This window comes from Solanum lycopersicum, chromosome 3, assembly GCF_036512215.1.
Source record: "Solanum lycopersicum chromosome 3, SLM_r2.1".
In the NCBI taxonomy this organism is placed as follows: domain Eukaryota; kingdom Viridiplantae; phylum Streptophyta; class Magnoliopsida; order Solanales; family Solanaceae; genus Solanum; species Solanum lycopersicum.
The window spans coordinates 52,371,767-52,392,512 of record NC_090802.1 but is presented as its reverse complement, the minus strand read 5'-3'; the positions used below and the strand labels follow the sequence as shown (position 1 = coordinate 52,392,512).

The window sequence follows — 20,746 nt, the reverse complement described above, 5'->3', positions numbered from 1 at the left end:
AGGTAAGGATAAGGGTTAGGAAAGCAACACACGTAGCCGGACCAAGGTGCGGAGTGAGATTTTCTAGATGCCGGACCAAGGATTTAGAAATACATAGCTTATCACTTTGCATGCAAGATACTAGGAAAGAATTGTTATAGCTAGAATTATCAAGTTATGAACCTGTGGGGAACACGTAAACCCTAGTTACTTTGATTACTTGATTAAAACTCAACATTAAAAGCTGTTAAGTGTCTCTGTCAAGTTCGTTAGTTATTTTTTTATTTTATTAGGAAGTACAAAAACCCCCCTTTTATGCTTTTACTTTTTAAGGAAGTCATCAACCGAGCAATAGTAATAACAAGTTGGAGTTAAGTCTAGACTATTTTCCTCGTGGGAACGATCCCAACCTCACTAGTTGGGTTATTTACTTGACGCGACCTCTTTACTTCTCATTTGAGAAGTAAGTTTGAGCGTATCAAGTACCTTGAACAAGCTCATTTATCTCCTTCTGTAACTGATACAATTTGCATCCATTTGTTTGGTCATATCTTTCTTCTAATTCTGCCCATAACTCCTTGGCATTATTCACATATGGCAGGCTATCGCGCAACTCTGGAGACAAAGAATTCAAGATCCAAGATGTGACCATATCATCACATCTTTCCCACTGCATGAAGTTAGGATCAGTGGATATAGGCTTCACAATTGCTCCATTAATAAAACCTGTTTTACTCTTAACTGATAGTGCTCTGAGGACTGCTCTTCTCCAAGATCTGTAACCAGTACCATCGAAAACTCCAGGTAACAATGATGATCCTGCATTCTCTGAAGGATGCAGATAAAAGGGACTGGAAAAATCCAAACGAGATGTGGTTGAACCAGAAGCAACATCTCCAACTTGAGGGCCAGTCATTGTGTTTGAATATCTATGATAGATCTAACACAAAAAAAAACAATCTACAACTTGCTAGATTCCAGCTATGAATGTGTTTCTTCGATCAGTTGGAAAGAAGAAGAAACCAAAACAATTCACAATACAATCTCTCAATCAGTCAATCGAATCAGTTGATAACAACAACAAAAAATGGCTCACAATTCGACTTCAAAACAGGACCAATTAGACACCAATGCTCTGATACCATGAAGAGATTATCACCATCAATTCAACTCCATTGATGATTTCCTACGTGAGCTTGAAAGCTTTAACTTGAGGACAAATTGAGAGAACAAGAAGTGTATTTTGTATTAATTGTGAATCAGTTAAAATGAATACAATATGAGCATATATATAACCTTTATGAATGACAAAACTAACTTCTAACTAACTATTGGAAACTAACAACTTGTAACTAACATCCTGTAATTTGTAACTAACTAAAGCTACTAATTTGTTACTAACAGAACTTAACAGAAAGTATATTCTCATCAAAACGGTATATAAAATTTTATATTAACCAAAACGGTAAAATCGCTGCACCAACAGCGACTTACCCCACTGAAAAAAGCAAAATCGCTGCCTCTGCAACGATTTTGTAAAATCTGATTTTTTCTTTTAGAAAAAATGAAATCGCTGCCTAAGCATTTTTAAATTTTTTTTTTTTAAAAAAGGAAATCACTGCCCCAGCAGCGATTTCAAAAAAAAAATATTTTTTTAAAATTTTTTTAAGGAAATCGCTGCAGGGGCAGCGATTTCAATCAGCAGCGATTTAATATTTTTTTTAAAAATTATGGGAGCAGCGATTTCCTTGATTTTTTTTATGAAATCGCTGCTGGAGCAACGATTTCTTTATTTAAAAAATAAATAAAATTTGAAATCGCTGCCGGGGTAGCGATTTCCTATTTTTTTTAAAAAAAATTCAATAAATCGCTGCCGATTTCATTTTTTTAAAAGAAAAAAATCACATTTTGCAAAATTGCTGCAGAGGCAGCGATTTTGCTTTTTCCGGTGGGGTAAGTCGCTGTTGGTGCATCGATTTTACCGTTTTGATTAATATAAAATTTTATATACCATTTTAAAATTTTTGTTAATATTTTATACCCTTTAAACTCCGGACTCAGTTATATAAGATCTGTAGCTACCCCTAATCCAAAGTAGAGATGGATGCTACAGTGTATGAATTGGCTTTCATAGCTACGAGTTAATATATCAATCACGACAAGGAGTTTAGTATGAATTGTGCGTGTATATTATATAATCTATCTATAGATACGATCGATCACGACGAATTATGAGCTATATAATGTTTTTTTTTTGTCTCAATTTATGTGGCATAATATAGATTTTGAGAGTTAAATAATTTTAGTTTGATCGTATGTATTGACATGAAATTTTTAAATTTTTTAAAATAAAATTTATATATTTAAAAACTACATAAAAGTATATAAGTGACAATATTTCTATTAAAATCTGATATAAATTAAAACGGAGGAAATATGTGTTCTAATAAAATACTGGTTACATGGTATATATCATCACTTTACTACTTATTCCTTTTCGTCTTATATGTCTTCTTTTAATTGTACTAAGAGCTTTCATTAAATTTTGTATACTTAAAAAACTCTGGAGGTTTGTAAATTGTAATGTACCATAATGATCTTAAACATGATAGGGTTTGTAATTAAAAAATTAGTGAAGATAAATAATAGTATTATCCTTGTTTCTGTTTGTTGTTTAATTACTTTTTTCTTTAGCCTATTTAATTTATTTATATATTGTTAATTCTTTAATTTAATTTTCACATGATATGTTTATAAATTATGATCACAAAATTGAAAGACTTTTTTTATTAGTTTTCCACATGGTATTCGATATTTGTATTGGCCCGGCTAAATCCCTATTTTTCACTCTCCACCCCAACCCTTGCGGATGATTAGAATGGATTTTTGTTACATTCTACAAATTTTAGTTTTAGACTATAAGATTTAAAGTCTTTTTTACTTTCTTAAACTTTATGTCAAATTAAAATCAAACAAATTAACTAAAATAGAGGAAATAGTAATTTTTTGAAATGAAACAAAACTAAAATAAGTCATATGAATTAAAATAAAAAAGTGTTAAAATTTTGGGCATGGAGCATATTTATTTATATGAAATGTGTCACTAGATCATTCCCCAGCACTTTGGGAAGAAATAAAATTGAAGATAAAAGGAATAAGAAGCTCTGAGAGGAAAGTTCCAAGCATGTTTGCAAATCTGTTGGTCAAATAATCATCCATAAGTTACTCTAATTAAAGTAAAGGCAGAAATTTAAACAACAGAACAAATAAAGCAGTTTTTTTTTATCAAAGAAATTTTAATATAATTATATTATCAATCTTAATCAATGCTTTAGAAAAGGTTGAGTGGACATTTTTTCCCTATGAATGAGACGAATAAATCTAACTATTTGGGTGTATTCGATACAAACAAAATGTTATCTAGAAAAATAATTGTGTTTTTTTTTATTTGTGCTTTGTTTGTCAGCTAAGAATATTATCTCATAGTAGGGGTAGCAGGGTGGTGGGCATAGGGTTTACTGAAAGTGAGAATAAAGATGAAGTGTGTTAAATAGCGAAAAAATATAATTAATACAATATGAAATTATTGTTTTGTTGAACTTTTAACTTGTTTTCTCTACTTTTACTTAAAAAAAAAAGTAATTTTCTCAATTTAAAGAGATAAAATCAAACACATCCTATATTTGTAGGGGTATTATGAATGAACTTCTAAGTTCTAACTATATAAGTTCAAACTTTTTTGGCACAAGTAAATCTTGAAAACATGAATACTATATTAAATAAAGGTATTGTCGTACATAGACTCTTGTTTGAAAGTTTAATTTTAATTTTACTAGAGGAATAATAGGTTCTTCTGCTTTATTTTATACCTTTTAAATTAATTAGACACAGTTTTAAAAACTAAGGACAATTTTTAAACTATAAATATGTATAATATACCTAATGTCTTTCAAATTTTATAGCTTTAAAGACTTATAAGATGTTGAAATTGAAAAGTTGCTAATTATAAAAAAAATAACTTTTTTTATATAAAAAAAGTAAGACATATTAAAACCTTGAAACGATAATTTATTGGATAAGAATTTAAAATTGGTGCATAATTAGTTGGAATTTCAAAATTAAGAATTAAAAATGGAGAATGTCCTGGTATTTCTTTTGAATAATTTACTAAATCGTATTGGAATGGGAGAAGACCATCTATTCCCACTAACTTGATAACTTTATAATTATAAGTCAACATTTTTATGCAAATTATAATTTATTAATTTAAAAGAAATCATAATGACTTCTAGGAAGGCACATTTTGGATTCTCAATCTGCATTACAGTCTTTAAATCACTGCTTTTAGCTGCTAAGGTATTGTGTACTTTGCAATACACTATTTATTTATTGACATAATACATAAATCTATTCTTTAAATTAATTTTAAATTATATTTGTGCCTTTTAATTTTAGTTGTGCACAAATAGACACTTAAATTTGTATAAAGTTAAATAAATAAACATACGCTACATGTCATCCTACATGTCATTTTTTGTCCTACATAGTGTCCTACGTGTATTATGCCATGTAAGATTCATGCGTTTATTTATTTAAAAGTTAGATAATTAAAGTGTCTGTTTGTATATTATGAAAGTTAGAAATCAAAGTTAAAACTTGAAGTCAACTTTAGAATCCAATATAATATATTATGCCTTATTTATTTCATTAACAAAAAAAACCTTTGAGAAATAATTATTTCTAGGTAACTAGTCTATTTTCAGAATTGACTAATAAAAATATAGTGGTTAGAATTTGAATTTTGTAATTCCAAATTCTACGATAGTGACTTTCATTTATTAGTAACTGATTACAAAATTTATTTGTTAAATAAAATTGTAATACAAATATAACGTTTGAATTAAAGTTATAGGATACAATTACAATTCCTTCCCAATTTGCTATGGTGGTGTATACGGTATACCACAACACTAGGAGATTCCAACAACTTTATGTGTATATGCCAGTAGTAAGTGTGAAATAAAGTAAATTAATATTTTAAAAAAATAAGTGGAAAAACTCCTCTCACACAAAAAAATAGTACTGTAATTGAGAAAGTCCTTATAACTCAAAACAATCTAATACAAATTACTAGGAATATAAATAGTTGTAACTAAAGCTCAATGAATACATTTGAGATACAATAGTACAGTATATTTGTCCTTTTATCCTAAGTGGAAATTAGTGAACTATTATAAATGGTATGTAAAATATCATTCGTCATATTTTTGGAACATTGGTATCTCTGCCGTTATACTTTTGAAACATTGGTTCCCTTGTTGTCCATAAATTAAAGCATATATGTCCTTCACTATAAAATATTTCATTTATTCTTAATAAAGTGATTTATAACAAAATAAATTTCTATCATTCATTTTGAATCATAAATTTTTAAAATTTTTATTTCTTTTTTAAATTCAGTACTTAATCAAATTACCTCACATAAAATGAGAGAAGAAAATAATAAATTTTGTCAATATCTTATTATATTTTCGTAGAATGCCAGGAAAGGCATGTCAAACCAGAAATTTGATTGGACGTTAAGAAAATACTATATTTTTAGCCAACTTTGTTTCCACTTTATTACTTGATTAGAATTAAAATGTCAAATAAAAACAAGTCCAAATAAAGCATATAGAAAAACAAAAATAAATCTAAATAAAAGCATAGTATACCTTTTGTAGTTTTAGAGCCTGATTGGCTCAGCTTAAAAGCTGATCAAACTGACTTAAAAGCTGGTCTTTAACTTATTTAACTGTTTGGCAATACTCAAAACAACTTATTTTAAGCCAAAAGTTAAAAGCTGGGGTAGGGGTGCTTTTTTTTTTAGCTTATAAGCTGTTTTAAGTTGACCACATTTTTATCTTTTTGTGCTTACTATTTTTGTACAATCTCCAAATTACTCATATAACTCTAACATTTCTTTCTTCCATTTTTTCCTTTTCACGTTTGACATAACAACTTCAGCACTTTTATCCAAACACATAACTGCTTATTTTAAAAATAAGTTTCAGCACTTTTAAAAGTACTTTTTAAAGCTGCTTTTACTAAGCCCATCCAAACGGGCCCTTAATCTCGAGGAACAGTACAATTCTCAACATTCTTTTCGTAGGGAGGAAAAATAAATCATTTTGTTTTCCTTTTCTGTTTAAACGATGTGAATTAAATAATAATATATTTTCTCTGTTCATTATTATTTGTTAAGTATATTAAAAGTTGTTTAAAATTAATTGTTAATTTAAATAATTAAAAAATAATTAATTTTTTTTTCAATTCTGTCTTTAATATAAAAAAATTGTTTTTAAAGTTACAAAACTATTTTAATATGAAAAAAGTTATTTTTTATCTTTTTAAGAAAGTATTTATCATTTTAAAAATAATCAATAGTAAGATTATATTAATTAAATTGCATCTCATGTTAATTTTTTTTTTTTATAGATTTTGCTTGATCTTGTTCTGATAAATAATAGTGAACAGAGAGAAGTATTATACTTACTGATTAAGTGATTAGTAATTACTTTTAGAGGTAAATGTGAGTCACCTCACTGTCATTCCTGTTTTAAAATAAGTATTAATTATTGTAAATAACATATATTTATACATAGATTAGAGACGAGAAAAAAATAATTAAATGAGATAAAGATAAAAAGAAGAACAAATAAATTCTTTGAGACTTTATACGCATAATAATTTGTTGATGGCCATTTAATTGTCCTATGCTTTTTAGTTCGGAGTAATTTATCAAAATTAATTCCTAATTTTAAATATTAACCGCAGATTTTATTATCAATAATAATTTTGAAAACGTTATTTCTTTTGTTTTTTTAAATAATTATTTAATTAATTAGCTTCTGAACAAATATACAATGAATACTAATATAATAACTTATATATATAAATAAAATTAACTTCCTTAAAAAAATTAGATTTTTTTTGCTATTGCCTGAAAAAGAAATATTAATATGAAATATTAAACAATATTGGCATGTTGTAATTGTTTACCAGAAAAAAGCAGTACAATAAAATTTATATGGGCTCAAAGATACACATGTTAACTTAACTCGTTAGATTTAATTATTATTAATTGAATATTATAACGATAGTAAGCAAAAGACGATATAACGATAATAAAATAAATAATAAAAGAGACTATCATATGAAGCTTTGGAGTATGCGATGATGTAGGTGTGAAAGGAATCTGATATTATTAAATTCAAATTGAAGAACGATTCAACGAAATAAATATTACTCCATAAAACAAAAACTATAGTATTTCTTGAAATTAGAATGAAGCATATAAATCCCAGATTAATTAAGATAAGAGAAGTCATTAAGGTCGTTCAATGTAGCTCGTGCTATATAAATATTATAGTAGTGTTTATTATAATAATGTTTATTTTAATAATAATAATAATAATAATAATAATAATTGATTGCAACGTTATGATATTCTTTCCTAGGAATATTAGCTGGACCTCACTTGTTTCTTTCTTTGTCAGTTTTTCTTGACTTAATCTTCCCCTTTATTTGATTATAATATAATACATTTTTTTTAGGTATACGTCAGCAAACTGACATCAGCGCCCGTTGTCATCCTCACAACTATGCTTCTTCTTATATATATTAATATGATATATAAATATTTAAAATTTATTTTAAGTGTCAATTTTAAATAATTTATTCTGCTTTTAAATTTTTTTATTTGAAATAATGTCGTATAAATTAAGATAATGAAATAATATTTTGTTTATTTATTTGACAACCTTTCTATGAGTTGTTTTTGGTGCCCAGAGAAAATTAGAATTTCTAATTCTTGAGGAGTCCTTCAAGCATTTATGATCAACCATAGCAAGTGGATTCATTAAAAAACAGAAGCAAGTGCATTAGATGTATTACGTATAAGATAATATTTATTTATTATTATTATTTAGTGTAGTTTTTAACGAAAACGTGTTTGGATCTAACTTTCACGCATATATATAAACATATAAACTACAAATAGCACCATGGACATCTTTAACTAGATTAGCAAGTGGAAATAGCTATTTTTGTTTGACCACTATCGTATTAAAAATAATTTTTGTAGGCAATTAATACACATATTATAAATAAAGAGTGATCAAAATTTTATTGATATTAACTAATTTTCATTAAATATAATATTTTTATAAGTTTTAGAGATATTAACAGAATGTAATTGCCTTTTAAAATATATATTTAATGATAATTAAATTATTTTTTATGTTAGTGCACATGCATAGTAAAATGATCCAGAATTGTTCATCACCTGATAAATACACACATTCTTTCTTTCATTCTAATTTTTTTTTTCTTCCTGCTTTTAATAATATCATAGAAGAGAGTTAATTTTGTGGTAGTAACATATGTGCTTGATGGTATTTAAATTTTTGGTGATATTTTATCATTAGTTGTAATTTCATATTATTTGTTTTTAATTTTATTTTTTTTACACTCTTCAAAAAGAATATTTTTACTTATTTACTTTTTAACTCTTTTTAATATTTTGTTTGTCGACTTTTACTTACTGTATTTGGTTTTCACATATTTATTAAGAAAAATAATAATTGACATAACTATTTTATCTTACTATTCCTAATAATTAATGTTTACTATTAAGTCTTAAAAAATAATTTGAAAAATAAATAATTATCAATATAAAACATTAAAAAAATCTATTTTTTATATATACTATCAAAATTTGAACCTGTTCGATTTATCTATAAGAGATCTAACACTAATCAAGTTATTGGCGTGAACTTACAACTATAGAACGGTAACAAATCTTATTTGAATCAATTAAATTATAATTTAACAAATATTATTTAAATTAATTAAATTATAATTCATGAACTGTAATTTAAATTAATTTAATTATAATATTTTTTACCACTAATTCATTTTCCATAAGCCCTATGCTTGCCATCGTCTAGTATGTATAGTAAATTAAGTGATATTTTTTCAAGATTTGTAAGGACGCTTATTATAAATTTTGGATAAAGTATACAGATTGATAAAAAAACATGACAAAAGTTTCATAGTGTGGAATATTATTATTTGGACAAATTGATAAGTGGGAAAGCAAGAATTCATTTTCCTTTTCATACTTCAACAGCCAACCGCTAGAAAATTCAACTCTTGCTCCTTCAAAGAATTTTCATAAAATTAAGAGTTATATCGTCAGCATAAGAAATTTTATACCATTAGATTATCTCTGACATATTATATCAAGTATTCTCTCTCATTTTAAAGATTATATAAGTTACATATATTAAGAATGTTACAATAACATGTAATCTTTGAAATTATAAGAGATAAGTATTGAAAAAGCTTCTGAACTTGACGCAAATTATTAGTTTCGTTCATAAACTATTGACAATTTTATAGACACCTCTCTACTTGACTAAATAAACTAATTAGATACACCCTCGATCACCTTTGATATGCTACATGACGTAGCATGTGGTCTCAATTTCTTGTAGGAGCGTAGAACTCTTAATAAAAAGTTGAGAATAGTGTTGAAAATACCCTAAACTTGGTGATAATTTAGGGGTGTATATCACTAATGTTATAAGATTGGTGATGTATTTAAGTTCACTTAATCAAGTGAAGGATATTTTTAACGATATCATCAATAATCCAAATATGACGGAGATAAAACTAACAATTCACATCTAATTTAAAGATATTTTCAAAATTTATAAATATATAACTTAAAACACTAGGACCAAATAGAAACAATAATGAAGTAGTGGCAGTGGTTGAGTTCTACAGCTTTCTTGGAAAGAAGGCTTTCATTAAATAATTCCATAATGGTTTAATATAAATTCATGTTTCCACAACAAAGGCTAAAATCTATAGAATTAGTAGTGAACTTGTTTACAATCATGCCAAGAGTACAACTCCATCAGCAGCAAAGTACAAACATGAAGAAGGGGGCATGGTCTCCAGAGGAAGACCAAAAATTGAAATCTTATATCATGAAATTTGGCATTTGGAATTGGAGCCATATGCCTAAATTTGCAGGTTTGTTTTCATTTCAAATATTATCAGATGATCACTCAACTAATAGTTATGTCTCAGAAAAATTACGTTTAATCTCTTCTTGATTCTAAGTTTATCATACAAATTAAACAACTTTGACTTTCTTAGATACTACTATAACTTTGTAACTAATTTAAAGTGAATATTTGAGAAATCTAACTCGATCTGCAATATTAATAATAACCTTTCATTTTCTAATTACTTCATCAAATAATTAGTGTTTGGACATGTTTAATTAATTATAGGGCTTTCAAGAACGGGGAAAAGTTGCAGACTAAGATGGATGAATTATCTCCGCCCTGATGTTAAGAGAGGACCCTTTACAATGGAAGAAGTCGAAATCGTCATCAAAACATATCAAGAACTAGGAAATAGGTGAGACAATTTAAATAAATTTCTAGCTTTTAATTTCGTTTTTTCTTAGAATGATTCGAATCTTTATGTATATATTACTATTATGTCTAGATGGTCAGCTATTGCAGGAAGATTACCAGGAAGAACAGATAATGAAATAAAAAATTTCTTCCACACACACTTAAAAAAGCAATTGGGCTTGAAAAATGTTGGCTCGATGAAAAGGACTAAAAGAGTAGTAATGAAGAAAGACAAAGATCAAAATGAGATGACGAATATTTATGCGGATAAATCATCAACTAATGTTTGTAATTTTTCATCGGAGGGGATTAATGCGAACATTATTACATGGGAAGAAAATGAAATGAGAGATATAGTTTGTTCTAATAATATAGTTGTGGATGACATGGAAATTAAGGAGCCTGTTATATTGGAGAGCAACCCAGAAATTGAAAAAAATAGTAATGTTGGTTGTCATCTTTGCCAGTTTGAGTATCCTCACCCTTGTGCTCTTTCTGGTTTAGACTTTTTTCATCAGTTTGATGTACTCTGGGATGCTCAACATCTTGCTATTTTTTGACAACATTCATGTATACTATATTACTATTTGTGCTTCGCACGATTATATGAAATGATAAGTTATGAATAATTTTATTAAGTATTGTATAAATAAAGATGTGCTTGCAATATAATCGTTAGGCTTTGAATTTTTATGACAAAGAATAATATATAAATTTTGATACATCATTAATCTTTAGAGTTTTTACTGACATCCACTTCATGGGTTGATCATACTTTAATAATTTACATCTTATTTTTTTGAGTCAAACTAAAATATGCAAATAATAAACATAAAAAGAACAGCAAAAAAAAAAAACAATGTGATGATTTCACATAATCTAACAATATCTCTCGAAAAAATAACAACAAAAAAATTAATGTGATGATTTCTATAAAATTTGATTATCTTTATTTATACGACTATAATATCCAATATCAATATGAATATTAATTACTTTAGGAATGAGAAAAATAAAAAGTTGTTAATGTAATGAAAATAACTATCATTAAAACTTATATTAAAGAAGTGACTTTTTAGTTTTTTTAACATTTTATTATATATAATTGATCAGTTATAATTTTCCAAAAATAAGAAATTCAAAAGCTATCCTTTTTCTACACATAAAAATATATTTTTTAAATATTTATTTTCCTTTATATTCCTCTTATTACCGTTTAATTTTGTAGTTTCTCTCTCTCTATGTGTGTGTTTAAAACAAACAAAAAAAAAAAACTAAACTCCCGTCACTCAAAAAAAAAAATGAAGTTTAAAAATTAAAAAGAATAAGTTATAAATAAATTTCTGACAAAAATGACAAATTACAAAAGATAATTTTTTTTAAAAAATGATTGTGATAGAGAGTTATCATAATTTTAAAAGTGTTTTATTTTTTGTAAAAATTTAAGGAATCCCATAGTGTAATTCAATAATTACACTCTGTCCCGACAAATTTAATATTTACTAAAAATCCCTTAAAATTTTTGTTCCGTGATACTTTAGACTCTAGTGATAATGGTAAATGATACATGATAAATTTAAACTGTTAAGAAAAAAATGGGGAAAAAACAGTACATTTAAACTTGTTAACTAAAATAGCTTAATTTACGGTAAGAGATCATTAATCAGCATTAAATTAGCACGTAATTGAATATTAATTTCAAATTTTGAATATCAAAGATTATATTGTCTATTTTGAATACAATTTTCAAAACCGCATGATACATAGAAAACATTATGATACACAACAAATTCATGTATCAATGCATCGTCTAAAACACTATACACACTGATTTAAAATGTATCAGCAAGCACACTTGATGGATTCAAAATGTATCAATGCATCATCTAAAACACTATACACACTTGATGGATTCAAAATGTACCAGCAAGCACACTGATTCAAAATGTATCAACAAACACTTCATGTATCAATGCATCGTCTAAAACACTATACCCACTGATTCAAAATGTATCAGCAAGCAAACTTGATGGCGCAGTTATTGAAATTAATCACTGATACATGATAAAAAATTTCAAAAACCCTTGATACATAGGAATCATATGATCCATTACTATGATGTAATAGAACAATTAACCAAAACAAAAAAAGGAAGAAAAGAAGAACTAGTAATGGATTAATAAGAAAAAAAGAAACCAATAACAGATGCTGGGTTAAGAAGAAGAAAGACGATATCAGATTCAGTTAGTAGGATTCTTTTTTTAACATTAAAGACAAAAAAGGAACAGATTGATTTTTCAAAGAGTTCAAAACTATAAACAAATATATATAATTTAAAACTCTTTCATAGAGAAAAATTAAGAAGAAAAATTGGGATCTCTGTGATAATTGGGTCAGCATCGACTCGATTTTCAGCAAAATCATCAACTTGGATTTGATCAAGCACAAGTACTAATCCCATGGCAAAGGCACAATCAAATCCAGACTTTATTGAGAGAGAGAAAACGTCTTTTCCAAGCACCACATGAGCACAAGCATCCAATTTTCAGAAATTTCAAATTTTTTTAATTTTGAAATTCAAAATTTCATATTAAATGTTGTGAAACATTTTTAATTAAAATTAATAATTAAAAATTCAAAAAGTGATTCAGAAGATTGAGTGTTTTAGTGGAGAAAAAATAGGCATGATATGGGAAAGTGTGTGTTATAGGAGAGAGAAGACTATGTATCTCTAAACTTCTACTAAAATTAAAAAAAAGGGAACTATGTAATATTTAAAAAAAGAAGGGAAAATTAGAGAATATTAAACTTATAGTTATGTATTTAAGTTATTTTTCCTTATTTTTTAATAAATGAAAATAATTTAGGAGAAGGAAAGAAAACTTTTAGAAAAATTAACTAATAATATTTATTAATGATAAAAAAATAAGATATTTTAATTTTCTTCAACATTTTACAACAAATTAAATGAAATTAATTGAGAGAAAATTAATGAGGAGAACATATTTATGGAATAAAAAACATAATAAAATGTATATATTTTTAAAAAATAATAGAAATAGAAGGTACACTGTTAAATTATGGTAATAAGGATTAGAGCTAAATACATTTTTTTTAGATTATTATAAAAATAGAAGGTAGAAAAAAGAATTCAAATAAAAATAACAAATGGTAGTAATAATAAAGAAAGATGAAAATTGATAAATTGTAATAATGATGAGAAGTTTGATATATTTCTTTTTCCAGATTTCATAGATTAGAAAAAATAAAAAAATTAAAATACGTAACAAAATAAATGACTGCAAATTAAACTTAAACTTTAATTATACAAAATGAAATCTTTTATTTCTTTTTCTTTTTAAAAAAAACAAAAGTTCAATCAGAATGTATTAATCAATAAAATTAAAAAATAGCACAACTATCAATTCTAAAAGTGGATCGATTATCAATAATAAAAAAAGAAATAAACTGTAGCACTAACTAAAATTTAAAAAAAGTAAAGTAAATAAACAAATGCAGAAGAATGACAAGAGCTTCAAAGGTTTCTAAACTCCATATCCAATCGTCTTTTTCGATCAGCAGCGTAAAAATTCATGGCTATCTCGACACCATCATACCCGATCCGACTTTCATCTTTTTATAAAAAATCTATTGTCCAAACGTGTAGCAATCTAATATAGTATTCAAAAAATAATAGAAATAGAAGGTACAATGTTAAATTATAGTAATAAGGATTAGAGTTAAATACATTTTTTTTAGCATAGAATAAATTTTTCTTAAATTTTACAATTAAGGAAAATATTTTTAATGTAAGAATTTGATAACTGAAGCTTTTATGTGTATCGGATAACTGAGTTATGTAGTTGAGAACAATAAAGAATCTGAGATTTCTGTAATTGTGAAAACTTTTGGGATAGGAGATAATTAACTCTCAAATGTTTCTCTTCTCATCTGATTTCACATGGAGTTATTATTTCTACAAAATAGATAAAAAGGCGATTGAACATCTCATACATAAATTATGGATAAATATTGAAAATAGACAAAACTTAGTGAGAGGATCAAAAGTGCATCAATATTGCAAACGTGAGGCCTGCTCCGTTTGAAAAATCAATAACGACTTTTGAGTGCTAACTCAAAGATAAAGGACATTTTGAATTTTTTTCTCCTAAATTATAAGTCAAAGACTTTATGTACTAAGTGATATAAATATAATTAGTTAATTTATTATTGAATTATCGATTAACCCGTTAAGAAAAAACTCTAAATCATTAAAAATCAATAACTTTTTTTCGTATTAGATTATTAGTTCAATTTTGAACAACATGAGTTACCACCTTAAGATAAACTGATAGTCGAAGAAAATTCAAGCAAACAAATGGAAAACATTAATTAATTTTCATTTGTAACGACCCATTTGATCGTTTAAAGTACTAAAATTTTTTATTTCATAAATGACTTTTTCGATAAATTTTAAAAGGATATTTTGAACTATTCGTAACTAAAATTATTAGGTTAAGGGGGTAGTTTAAATAATTTATTTAGTTGATGATTAAAGGAAATAACATTAAAATTAAAAGGGGTCCCTTTTGTCATATTTATAGTTAGTCATATAATAAGTAGGATTGAATATTCTTTAAGTCGGCGAAATGTACAAACTTCGAAGAGGAGGATGACGACTCAGGTAAATAATTAAGCAAACTTCTTTAATTGTTATTAGAAGTATCATCCTATGCCTACCTTGTTATAATATGATCCCTTATAGTGAAATACATAAAAGCATATAAATTATTGACGTCAAATTGTGTAAAACTTAGTAATTGGTAGTGATTAGATAATGATGAGGCAATAATGAATGGTATTGGCAAGTAAGTATGGATGTCAGATTATTCCTTTTACAGAGCATAAACTAGTGTAGTAAATTAGTTAAGGTTGATGTTAATTTTTATTAGTTATCTTGTTATTATTACTATATTAAGTGAATTTGATAAAAAGTTAAAATTAATCATGTTGAAATCTCATATGGTTGTTGCATGTTCGTTGGTTCTGTGAATTGAGAGGGCATAATGTTTATTACTAATTTATGGATTGTTGGTTCTTGGAAATAAGAAGACTATAGGAATAATCTTCTGCCATTGTTCCATAGTATGCCACTGCTTAAGGTTCATCATTTACTAATTCATATAGGTATTATATTTTAAATCAAGTTTTGACATTAAGATAGGTAATTAAGTGTTACGTATATCAAATTATTTAAATTCCTTTAAAGTTATGCTAACGGGAGGAATTAAGACTTACCCTTAGGTTTGAACTTGAGTAAATATTATTATAAATTAGGTGTGGGTCTAGGTTGGGCATAAAAATTATATGAGTGTTTATAAACTCGTTAACTTATAAAATATGCATATATACTTGATAGATGTACAATGTTCGGAGGCATTGCGGAAAGGAAAAGCATTGAAGAAGTAGTTGGTTTGACTTCGTTTCTTCGGTGGAGGTAGGTTATGATTTGTGCTCTTTGAAAGTAAACACTTAATAGTGATTGATATGCATTGGATAATATTATAAAATTTTCTATGTACTTGATTGTGTGATTGTGTGGCTTAGTCGTGTGTTTTGTGATTGGTCTGAAATCTCGAGACCGTGGAATGTATAATCTTAAACTATCTCTATTTAAGTAATGCCTTGAATAAAGAAGGCTCAATAAAATATTATTAACGAATGAAAAAATGGTGATATTAAATGATAAATTAATGATATTATTGGATCAGAGTGTCACGTTCCGACACGGTATTTTTGGATCGGAGTGTCATGTTTCGACACGATATTCGTGGACCAGAATGTCACGTTCCGACACGGTATTCTAAGATCGGAGTGTCACGTTCCGACACGAAAATATTAAAGGAAAAACATGTTGAATTAACGGAAGATACTCAATCTCAAAGAACTCAACTCCCAAAATAGTTTGGTTTGGAGGCATGAGTCCTCATGTGTGATCTTGATACCGTTGACTTAATACGTGCTTACTTTAATGTTGTTGACACTTGTTCATGTTGTTTGTTGTTTATCACGCGTTAAGTGATATAATTGAGCTCATACTATTATTTTTTGTATATTAGTTACTATTTTGAATTGACCGATGATACTTACTCAGTACATGTTGCCTCGTACTGAGCTTGTTTTCCTTTTATGAAATGCAGCGAGTGTAAGCCATCAGATTCCAGGGTAAGCTATTCATTCAAGCTCGTGTTAGATTCTTTCGGTCATGACATGATTTCCTATACTTTCGGACACATACTATTTTATTCTTTTATTTTAGTGTATTTGATATTCTTAGACTTAGGGCCCGTTTGGACAGACTTAATAAAAGCAGCTTAAAAAAAGTACTTTTGAAAGTACTGAAACTTATTTTTAAAATAAGCAGTTATGCGTTTGGATAAAAGTGCTGAAGTTGTTATGCCAAACGTGAAAAAGAAAAAATGGAAGAAAGAGATGTTAGGATTATATGGGTAATTTGGAGATTGTATAAAAATATTAAGGACAAAAAGATAAAAATGTGGTCAACTTAAAACAGCTTATAAGCTAAAATAAAAAAAGCATCCCTACCCCAACTTTTAACTTTTGGCTTAAAATAAGTTTTTTTTTAACTTAAAATAAGTTATTTTGAATATTGTCAAACAGTTAAATAAGTCAAAAATCAGCTTTTAAGCTGAGCCAAACAGACTCTTAGTATTGTAGATTAGATGTCCTTGATGTGAAGACTTCCAGGTTTTGGGAAATGATATTTAGTAATATTTGAGTTTCCGCGTTATGCTTGTATTTTGTAATTAAAGATTGAATTCATTGGTTCTCCCACCTAGGTAGTTATGTGTCGGTGTCACTCACGACTCGTTTTGGGTCGTGACATTTATAGCAACTGCTTACGATTATAAACTTCCAAAGAATAATGCTTAAACTTTAATTGTCATTCAAGTAAATTTCTATCAGAAATATAATGGAAAAAATAGAATTTGATATTCATTTTATTATTATTTTTTAATAAAGAGAGAGAAATGACATTACATAGTAAGAAACTAATATGAATTCCCTTTTCATTTTCAAAAAATGTTCTTACCGGTATGATTTTTAAAAAATATGGCAAAAAAAAGAATAAAATCTGCTATTTTTGCAAAGCACTAATAATTGTGCTAATGTGCCTAAATATAAAAGCGTGATAAATGGTGTAATTTTCTGTGATAGTCGATTTACACAAAATGTTTCTCAATCTTACCAAAAAATATCGGACTGTTCTCTCACATTTGTTTTTATAACTAATAAAATTTTAAATCATGATCTAATATTATTTAGAATTTTGGGCAAATTATTAATAAATTGAACGACAATTAGAAAATGTCATTTTGTAAACAATCTCCAAACTAAAACAAGGTATAAAGATCACTCAATTACTTACAAGTGATTTCTTTTTCACATTTGAATATACAAAAAGATACTTTTAACATATTTTAAATATGGTAAATTGGCAAATAAAGTGATAGAATACTAAAATTAACTATTTAGTTGATTAATCCCTATCAATTTAAAATCACAAATTTTCTATATATAAAAAAATCACTCTTATTGTTATTGTATTCTTCTTAAATAATAAATATTAAAAAATTCGTTTAGGTACGTTTATTTGAAAACACGTAACTCCTCCTTCACTGTGAGTATTTTTGTATTTTAAGTCAACGTAAATATAACTTTTGGTCTTGCATCATGAAAACACATTAGGTAATTTAATAGACAATATATTTTCCTGATTTAAAATGTTATTTCTTTTGTGGAATAGACATTTTTTCTATATGTTGGTCTTTGAAATAGTATGTATTAATCAACTTACCCACAATGTCTTCTTGTTTTAAAGTTTATAATTGAACAACTGAGTTGCCAACAGACAGTCTCATTGTTAAGGGAATACATGTGAGATATATATAGGAGATATATGAAGGAGTACTAATCCTAATAGGACTAGGATTAAGGAGTACTAATCCTAATCCTATTAGGATTACACAGTAAATACTAATATTATTTTATATTATTTATTTAATACTATCTGTTATTAAAGACAATAAGATTTTATTCATGATTTCATTTGATCATGACCATATAAAATACGTGCATAATGTTCCACAACACATTCGGAAAGATATTTGATTTTTTTGTTGCTTTTCAATTTGTGTACCAAGACAATTGCATGCAAACAAGAAAGGAGACATTGAGTCTTTTGTCACAGACTTAGATTCTCATTAAAATTTCGTACGATACTTGACAACTCACTAATCTAAGCTCTAGACTTTAAGATCGTAAGCTTAAGTAAGCCATTTTAACTAAGATTTAAGCCCTTTAAACTAAGATCGCTTCGTAAGTTTTCGAAGCCCTTTGAGTTTTTGTAATTCTTTGTGAAAGATTGCCTACACTTTGTTGGATGATTTACAAATGAGATGCCCTCTATACTACTTTACATTGGTCTAAATGTAAATAATAATTATTTTACAAGTCTCTAAAATATTTACAATTTAGTTCACATTCTAGAATTCTCTACAAATTCTAGGAAATTCTAAAGTTTTCCTGAAAAATATCTAGTCCCTCTTCTAGAATTCTCTACTAGTCTAGAATATTCTAATGTATCTTTCAAGGCATTCTAGAGTCTTCTAAAAAAAGATCTTGAGAATTATAGAATCTTTCATTAACCTCTCCATAACTCTAGATGCTTCCTCTTTATTTTTATGTCAATTTTAAAGAGCAAAATGACTTTATATTGGTCCTCCATATGGGTTAGATGTTATGTATACAATATTGTTGTTTTTTATATGGTATAATATTATTGCTATAGTTTTTCTCATATGCAAAACTTTGAGCCCTTGAAAATTTTAATAATGAAACTTTAATGATTTTAATTTTACTTTAAAAATAGTAAAAAGACATATAAAACTTATATAAGAAAGAAAAAAAATTATCTATTTTTACGTAAGGCATATTCAACGGATCAAATGAATAATTATTAGTAATATATAGTTTGGATTTCCGAATATCGAATTTTAAATATACTAATTCGCTAGTAACTAATAAGCTATCAACTAGTTCTATAACATATTAGGATTTAATCAATAGTTATGGAACTGTATATTTAGAGGCGGAGTCAAATTTTTTGATAACGGAGTTCAAAATGGACATATCGAAGGGGTTCAACAACTACCATATATACGCAAAAAAATTATTTTGATCATATAAAAATAATATAATTTTCCGCCGATGGGGGTTCAGATGAACCCCCTATACATATGGTGGCTCCGCCATTGGGTATATTGGTTCTATCATTTCATACTCCCTTATTTGACTTTCACTCAACAATATATGGATCTCCCATCAAACAATATATTTTTTTTATCTCTATTTAAGCTGATAATTTAGAAATTATAAATCACAATAAGACACATATGAAAGTCTAAATTTTGAGGGTATGTGCATATAAGTATTTGCTTAACATATATACTTATGGTAAAAATGCAACTACCATAATTCTTAACTGGTTAACGGTCAATACTCTACCCCATATCGAAAAGTCGTTAGTTATAAAATTTTAATTTGTTACTAACCGTTAATTTGATTATCCAATATGAGTAAGTTAATAAGTCAATTTTGTGGTTGACTTATCGGTTAGCACTGTTCGATTTTGAACAGCCCTACTTTTTAGCATAACTATTTTAATACTTTGAGTTAAACTATGCAAACTTCATATTTAATAAATAAAGTTTTTATCTCAAAATCTAACGTAACCTATTACAAACAAATGGCTAACATCTTTCTTATAAGCTAGAATTAATTTTTACTTTTATAAATAATAATATTACTAGATGAAGTTAAACATTTTACATATTAAATGCTAACTAATACAGAAATATAAACATTATCTGCTTAATTTATTTTAAAAAAATATAACGATAAAAATTAACATGAACAACTCGATTTAGCATTAAAGTTGTGAGAAATAATTGTAGTTTTTGATAAATTTCATGTGATTAGTAACAGCTTAAAGTGTAACAATGTAATCTATCAGAAATTACACTTATTTTTTCTCTATTTTAAATAATGTATTCTTTTATATTATTTTATTGATGTTTTCGAGTGTATTGTTTTGCAACATTGGAATTAATGCTTCACATGAAGTTTTTATAAAGTTATAACCATTAAGTGTAACTAGTGTTAGAAAAATTCATGCATGTGACAACTATTTTCTAACCATTTAAATATTG

General features: G+C 26.7%; 1 protein-coding gene across 1 annotated transcript; it reads left to right on the top strand.

The window, feature by feature from the left end:
* Positions 1 to 9,769: 9,769 nt before the first annotated feature.
* Positions 9,770 to 11,092, top strand: LOC101246699 (transcription factor MYB14-like). The gene is made up of 3 exons (XM_004235386.5): positions 9,770 to 10,062; positions 10,326 to 10,455; positions 10,546 to 11,092. Exons 1-3 carry the CDS (start codon positions 9,867 to 9,869, stop codon positions 11,012 to 11,014), a joined length of 795 nt encoding a protein of 264 aa, XP_004235434.2. The 5' UTR covers positions 9,770 to 9,866; the 3' UTR covers positions 11,015 to 11,092.
* The last annotated feature ends 9,654 nt before the right edge of the window (positions 11,093 to 20,746 follow it).

Bases quoted from the DNA above. Each gene is read 5' to 3' on its own strand.
- LOC101246699 (XM_004235386.5), top strand. From the start codon at position 9,867: ATGTTTCCACAACAAAGGCTAAAATCTATAGAATTAGTAGTGAACTTG. The intron at 10,063-10,325 runs GTTTGTTTTCAT...AATTAATTATAG, and splicing joins CCATATGCCTAAATTTGCAG to GGCTTTCAAGAACGGGGAAA. The intron at 10,456-10,545 runs GTGAGACAATTT...TATTATGTCTAG, and splicing joins TATCAAGAACTAGGAAATAG to ATGGTCAGCTATTGCAGGAA.